This window comes from Tupaia chinensis, unplaced genomic scaffold (assembly GCF_000334495.1).
Source record: "Tupaia chinensis unplaced genomic scaffold, TupChi_1.0 Scaffold145072_1, whole genome shotgun sequence".
Classification (NCBI taxonomy): Eukaryota; Metazoa; Chordata; class Mammalia; order Scandentia; family Tupaiidae; genus Tupaia; species Tupaia belangeri.
This window is the reverse complement of record NW_006204933.1, coordinates 309,907-317,438: the sequence shown is the minus strand read 5'-3', so window position 1 is coordinate 317,438 and position 7,532 is coordinate 309,907. Positions and strand designations below refer to the sequence as shown.

The 7,532-nt window shown below is 52.7% G+C and overlaps 1 protein-coding gene across 1 annotated transcript in view; it reads right to left on the bottom strand.

Annotated features, from left to right (window-relative positions):
* Window positions 1–2,412: 2,412 nt before the first annotated feature.
* PRKX (protein kinase cAMP-dependent X-linked catalytic subunit) overlaps window positions 2,413–7,532 on the bottom strand; it is a gene marked incomplete in the record, with an annotated part of 30,058 nt that continues 24,938 nt past the window's right edge. Inside the window, 4 exon segments of the mRNA XM_027767970.1 lie at window positions 2,413–3,203; window positions 5,176–5,324; window positions 6,593–6,670; window positions 7,009–7,066. Of these exon segments, the coding sequence (XP_027623771.1) occupies window positions 5,199–5,324; window positions 6,593–6,670; window positions 7,009–7,066 (262 nt within the window).

The following is a 7,532-nucleotide window of genomic DNA, read 5'->3' as shown; positions in this document are numbered from 1 at the left end:
CCTGTAGCAAAAACAAAAACCCTGAGATTCTCTTCTGGCACAAAACGTGGGAATCTGTTCAGGAATCTACCTCGAAGGGACGTGACTGTGTTTGCTCACCGACGTGAACACCTCACAGTGTCCCCCCAGGATGAGCTATTTCCCAGTGACATTTACGACTGCCGTGTGCTTGTGGCCCACTTTGACGAAAGCAGTCTTGACGCGGCATGGCGCCCTCTGGCGGATGACTGGGCCGTGGGCGGGCGCACACGGAGTGTACCACTATGAAGACTGTCATGTGCGTTGGCCGGGACCAGCAGACGGCATCGCGGTCACGTCACTGGGACTCCCACGTAGTCGACCGCAGTTTGAGTCCCGGACCCGGTGGCTTAAACTCACGCCGGGCGCGTGTGCGTGCGTGCCCAAGATCCCGAGAGGAGAATGGAGGAGAAGGGATTGCGGCGTGGCCATCCCCCCTGGGGGTGACTTCTCCTTCCCTCTCACTGTCTCTCTCTCTCTTTCTCTTTCCAGTGAGCACACACGCCCGAAGGCAAAAACCTCAAACAAAAACCATGCGCGTTGGCTGTTGCAGGTGGTTTTCACAGCCTCACACACGTGTGCTTGGAGTCCTTCTCCGTGTTTGATCTGCTCACGAGGCTGGACGCGGATGATGGTTTCAAAGGACGACGTGGTCCGAGCTCTCTCACCTTCCTTTTTCCTGCGCATCTGCTCCAGAACTGGCAGCGGGTTCTGTGTTTCCGTGACGGTCCCCTTCGTCACCACAGCGCATCCGTCACGGCGCACGCAGAGCAAAGGCGGAGAGTGATGAAAGGTAATAACGAGAGTATTAAAAATGCATGCAGGTAACATCGGGCCTGTGGATGCATGAGCCGGTGTGTAACCTTTTCCTGTCTTCGGGGAAGGTGTTTCATTTCTTTCCTTCCGTTTCTTTTTGAAGCAGAGGGCTCCAGGTACTAAGAGTTGTTTCTTTTTCTAGCAGGAGACAAGAGCCTGCTGCTGTGTGCTCTAGGGCTGTCTCTCAGTCCAAAGGGAACCTTCCAACGTGGGCTGATCCAACAGCTCAGGAACGGCGTGTCCAATGGCTCACCTCTTCGGGTCCTCGACTTGTGTTTTCAATTGTAATTTTCACTTATCATTACTAGTATTTTTCAATTCACTACAGGGCACGTACACACACCAGAAAGAGTGACAAAGCAAGCCCCAGGTCCGGGACTCGAACTGTGGTTGGCCATGTGGCAGTCCAGCACCTTAACCACCACACCACCTGCTGACCCCCAGGGGTCAATCCAAACAGGATGAGCACTGAGAAGCACAGGCTGAAAATACAGGGCTGCAGACACTCGCTGCGTTTCCTACCGAGTGATTCATTGTAAGGAACGTCTTTGGGGACCAGCAGATGGCGTAACGGTTTAGTACCCGGACCTGGTGACTTAAAACACTCCGAGAGCGTGTGCGTGCGTGCCCAACATCCTAAGAGAATGGAGAAGGGATGGCGGCGTGGCCATCCCCCCTGGGGGTGATTTCTTGCTTTCTTTCTCTCTGTCTCTCCAAGGAGCACACACGCTCTATAGCAAAAATCTCTGGGTCACATCATGGAGGTCATTGGTTTCTCTCTCTCTTTTCTTTGCACACACGCTGCTATAGGGCGGGTGTGCTCGCCAGAAAGACAGAGAGAGACAGAGAGACAGACAGCGAGAAATCACCCCCCGGGGGGGTGGCCACGCCGCAATCCCTTCTCCTCCATTCTCCGCTCGGGATCTTGGGCATGCACGCACACGCGCCCGGGGTGAGGTTAAGCCACCGGGTCTGGGACTCGAACCACGGTCAACTACATGGGGGTCCAGCGACATAGCCATTGCGCTAACTGCTGGTCCCCAGAACTCATTGGTTTCTTCCTTTCCCCCCCTTAGCTGCACCCATGTGCTTTTGGTGAGATTTCAGATAAGCCTTGTGTTGAAGAGTTGGACATAGGAATGTTTCTTTTTGTCTAGGTTTTTGCTATAGGGCGTGTGCACTCAGTAGAGAGAGAATGAGACAGGAAAAGTGAAAAAAATCCCCCCTGGCCAGCGGAAATGGGCAGACCACAAGCACTTCGGGACTCGGGCCACACACGCACATGCACCTGGCCTGACTTCTTAAGCTGCCCGGTCCAAGATGCAGGCTGTACAGCTGGGCACGTGACACCGAGCACCTGAGCCTCCATGTCGCCTGCTGGACCCTAGACTGGACTTGTAGTAGAGACCCAAAATCTTGGGCATCTGCATTTATTGAGGTTTTTTTTTTTTTTGAGAGAGAGAAAGGTTTTTGCTATAGGGCACGTGCACTCACCAGAAAGAGAGACAGAAAGCGAGAAATCACCCCCCAGGGGGGATGGCCACACCGCAATCCCTTCTCCTCCATTCTCCTCTCGGGATCTTGGGCACACACGCACACGCGCCTGGTGTGAGTTTGAGCCACCGGGTCCGGGACGCGAACCATGGTCGACTCCATGAGAGTTCAGCGACATAGCCATTACACCAACCGCTGGTCCCACTCCTGCCATGTTTGAGTGTGACAGTGCAGCCTTCTTCAGTACAGTCCGTCCCTCAAACACTGTCCCTGTCATCGGGAACTCGCCAAGTGCAGTTACCCCCGGTCTCCCCTTTCCTTCTGGGTTCAAAGGCTGACCTGAGCAGGCAGGAGCCAGGGGGGACACTGGAAGTACAACTCCCGGGCTGTGCTCTTCATAAATAATTATAAAATGCCCAGGCGGTGACAACCAGCGACTCCAGGGCCCTCTCCAGATGTCCCCAAGACAACAGACTCGCGGGGGGACAAGAAGGAAACGCTTTGGAAACATAAAGACCAGACGGTCTGCAAAGGATGACCAGCTACGTCATGGGGAGCATCCCACCGACAAGACATCTCCACGGATGCGCACGCACACGCCGTGGCTGTCATGGAGCACGTCTCGGGCCAACTTGGAAACTGAAGTCTACGAGGAAAACCAAGAACGCACAGGAACCACACGGGAGAGAGGAGGACGCCACATCTACAACCGAACGCTATCCCCTCAACGTCCTCCACGCCGATGTCGACGGCAGGGCCGGCCTTTGGGTGCGCGTGGACACGCGGGCGTGTGGGGACACCCTCATCGTGAGGAGGCGGCGTCTGCTCAGGTCTGCGAACGTGCGGCTCTCGGTCCCAGGCGGGCTCCGTTCTCCCTGCAGGGAGCAACACAAGGGACCTTATGTTAGTTCCCAAATCTAGACACAGTTCGTGTGACTGTTGCCATCCTCATTTTTCTTAAAGAATTATTTAATTTTATTTATTTATTCATTCTATTTTCATTTGACCAGGCAGAGACAGAGAGAGAGAGAGGGAGAGAGGGAAAGTGAGAAAGCAAGCCACCAGGTTTAGGATTCAAACCATGGTCGGCCATGCCAGTCCCGCCATCTTGGTTTTAGTAAGAACATAAATGTTTCCCTTGGGGGCCAGCAGGTGGCGTGGTGGTTAAGGCACTGGATCCCACATGGCTGACCAGAGTTGGAGTCCCAGACCTGGTGGCTTAAAAAACATGCTGGGCACCTGTGCGTGCGTGCTCAAGGTCCCAGGTGGAGAATGGAGGAGAAGGGATTGTGGTGTGGCCATCCCCCCTGGGGGGTGATTTCTTTCTTTCTCACTCTCTTTTTTTAACCCAGGTTTTTGCTACAGGGCACGTACACTTACTTGCCAGAAAGACAGAGAGAGACAGAATGCGAGAAATCACCCCCCAGGGGGGATGGCCACACCACAATCCCTTCTCCTCCATTCTCCTCTCGGGATCTTGGGCACGCACACACATGCGCCCGGTGTGATTTTAAGCCACCAGGCCCGGGACTTGAATTGCAGTCGATTATATGGGAGTCCAGTGACATAACCGTCATGCCATCTGTTGGTCCCAGGAAGGTGATTTCTCACAGTCCCTCTCTCACATGTGTATGCACCCAATGTCAAAAACCTAAAGCCATAGATTACCATGTGATTAAAGGTAGGCATTAAAATAAAATAAAATAAAAGGTTCCTTTTTAATAAGCAGTGACAAAATACTTTCCCAATTCTTATTGCAGAGATCGACAACCCCGAATTCTAAGGGGGAGGAAAGTTGTTTAAGAAAAAGACACTGAGGGTCCAGTAGGAGGCATGGTAGTTGAGTTGATCAACTCCAACATGGCCAACCACGGTTCGAGTCCTGGACGAGGCCACTTGAAACACGCTGGGGACATGTGCGTGCATGCCCAAAATCCCCAGCAGAGAATGGAGGAGAGGGGACTGCAGCGTGGCCACCGGCCCCAGCAGAGAGTTCTCACGTTCCCTCTCTCCGCCATGCTGGTGAGGCCAGGTGCTCGAGGGCAAAAATCGTTCACAAACAAAGACATGGATTGGCACTGTTGTTGTTTGTCTGTTTGTTTAATTCATGACAGGGGCCGACCCAGTAGCGTGGTGGTTGGAAAGCGGGATCCCATGTGTCAAACTGCATGGTTCAAGTCCCATGCCTGGAGACTTAGAAAATACAACCGTGTGTGTGTGTGTGTGTGTGTATGCTCAAAATTCTGGAGGAGAGTGTAGACAGAACGGTGCTTACCCACTTTCTCTCTCTATCCAGTGAGTGCATCCATCCTGTAGCAAACTTAGAAATAACAGCAAGGGACCAGCAGTTGGCGTCATGGGTATGTCACTGGACTCCCATGTAGTCGACCACGGTTCAAGTCCCGGATCCGGTGGCTTAAACTCACACTGGGCGCGTGTGCGTGCGTGCCCAAGATCCCGACAAGAGAATGGAGGAGAAGGGATTGTGGTGTGGCCATCCCCCCTGGGGGGAGATTTCTCGCTTTCTTCCTCTCTGTCTCTGTCTTTCTGGTGAGGGCATGCGCTCTACAGCACAAATCTAAAAACTAAATCAATACATAACAGTCAGGGACCAGCGGGTGGTGTTGTGGTTAGAGTGCTAGGCACCCACATGGACAGCCGTAGTTCAAGTCTCAGACCTTGGCTAGCTTCCATAATTTCCTTGTCTCTCTCTCTCTCTCTCTTCAGGCCAACGAAAAAATAAAAATCATTAAAAGTTAAATAATTTTTAAAATACTTTTTAAATTATTTTTCATTTCTTTTTATCATTTATGTATTTCTTTCCATGTATTTAAAATAAAGACGTACCTTCCAGAGGTGAGCTCCGAGCCTCAGAAATTCTTGAAGATGTCCAGGTCTTTCTGCGGCACAGGAGGGGCTGAGTTCCACTCGTTCTCGGGGTACGTTTCAAAGTTTGAGGTATCGCCATCGCCGGATATCTTGGGTAAAATGGGGGGCTGTGGAATGAGGGCGGAACAGGTCAGGAAGACACGCCGGGCGGGACCCACAGATGGCGTCATGGTTACGTCGCTGGACTCCCACGTAGCCGACTGCGGTTTGTGTCCCAGACCCAGTGGCTTAAACTCACACCGGGCGCGTGTGCGTGCGTGCCCAAGATCCCGAGAGGAGAATGGAGGAGAAGGGATTGCGGCGTGGCCATCCCCCCTGGGGGGTGATTTCTCGCTTTCTGTCTCTGTCTATCTCTCTGGCGAACACAGGTGCACTAGAGCAAAAAATCTCTCTGAAAGAAAAATAATAAAACAAACAAACAAGAAATACATACTGGCCTTTGGGACACACTATACACGACTTAACTTCTGTCCCCTTATTTAAAAAATCAAAACAAGGGACCAGCAGGTGGCGTGGTGGTGAAGGCGCTGGACTCCCATGTGGCCCACCACGGTTCCAACAGAGGCAAGAGGATTGCAGAGTGGCCACCCTTCCTCGCAGGGTGATTTCTCACTTTCCTTCTCTCTGTCACATGCCCTACAGAAAAAGAAAAAAGGAAAAACTTGAAAAAAAATAAAAAGGGGTGGGAAGCCAGCGAGTGGCGTGGGGGTTAACGTGGCTGGATCCCTCGCAACCGATTCCCCGGTTCAAGTCTCAGACCCAGCGGCTTGAAAAGCATACTGTGTATATGAGAGAGAGTGCCCAAAATCTTGAGAGGAGACGGGAGGAAAAGGGATTATGGTGTGGCCATACCCTCTGGGGGCCATGTCTCACCTTCCCTCTCTTTCTCCTCTCTCTGGTGAGAACTCACACACGCTACAGCAAAAACAAAACATAAACAACAGGGAGAAGGTGAGATTCCTCACAGGCACAGAGCTGGTGGCATGCACAGACAACTCTGAAAGGTTCCGATGGAAAAGCTAGCATCAGGAACCAGCCGGCGTCATGGTGGCTATGTCGCTGGACTCCCACGTGGTGGACCGCAGTTCGAGTCCTGAACCCGGCAGCTTAAAACTCACGCCAGGTGCGTGTGCGTGTGTGCCCAGAACCCTGAGAGGAGAATGGAGGAGAAGGGATTGCGGCGTGGCCATCCGCCCTGGGGGGTGATTTCTCCTCTTCTGTCTGTCTGTCTCTGTCTGTCTTTCTGGCGAGCACACGCACCTTATAGCCAAAACCTCTGGAGAAAAACATGAACTACGTTATCAGCCGTCCGTGAGCATGAACGTGTGGCCAACAGCATGACGGTGCACTGAGTCCCCTCCCACGTCTGTCGTACCTTCAATTTTCTCTGCGGGACGGCTTCCCAATCCACAGACCGGAACCACCGGTGCCTCTTGACGTCATTGGCGCCATTCTGCAAAGGCGACGGGAAATGGTCAGGAGGCAGGATGTGGACAGGGCAGGAAAAAGCAGTCCTTCCGGGGGGCCGGCAGGTGGCAGCGTGGTGGTTACAGCCGCTGGACTCCCACACGGCTGACAGTGGCTCGAGTCCCAGACCTGGCAGTTGGCTTTTGCACTCTCTCTCTTTCTCTGTCTCTCTTTGGTGAGTGCAGGTGCCTGACAGGAAATGAAATACTAACAAAATTAAATAAATAACTCTTAGGGAAAAAAACTAGTAAATGCCAGAGTTGGTCTCAAAAGACAGAAGCTTGTTCCAGACACCCGCGAAGACCTCGGGTACCAGATACAAACCTTCATGTTCCCCAGTCTTCTGGTTCTGTCCACCACGAGCAGTTTCTTGATGAGGTCTCTGTGTGGGAGAAAGAGACAAAGCAAGGGACACAGCTTCATACCAACCCCCACCAGCCCAGCGTGCCAACGGAAGGAACATCGACCTCACCCCAGATCTGTGTCGGGGACTGAGTTCAACTCCCATTTTAGCAAAACGTTTCTGGCATGTTAGGGGGTCTTCGATCATTTAGCCAAGACTGGGTCTCCTGGAAATGCAGCCAGAGTGAAGGGAAGACGGTTGATTCAATCTTTGTCATGAAAATGCTTTGGGACCAGCAGTTGGCATAATGGCTATGTGGCTGGACTCCCAAGCAGTTGACCAAGGTTCGAGTCCCGGACCTGGCAGCTTAAACACACGCGTGTGTGTGTGTGCCCAAGATCCCGAGAGGAGAACGGAGGAGAAAGGATTGCAATGTGGCCATCCCCCTGGGGGTGATTTCTTGCTTTCTGTCTCTCTGTCTCTCTGGCGAGTGCACATGCCCTAC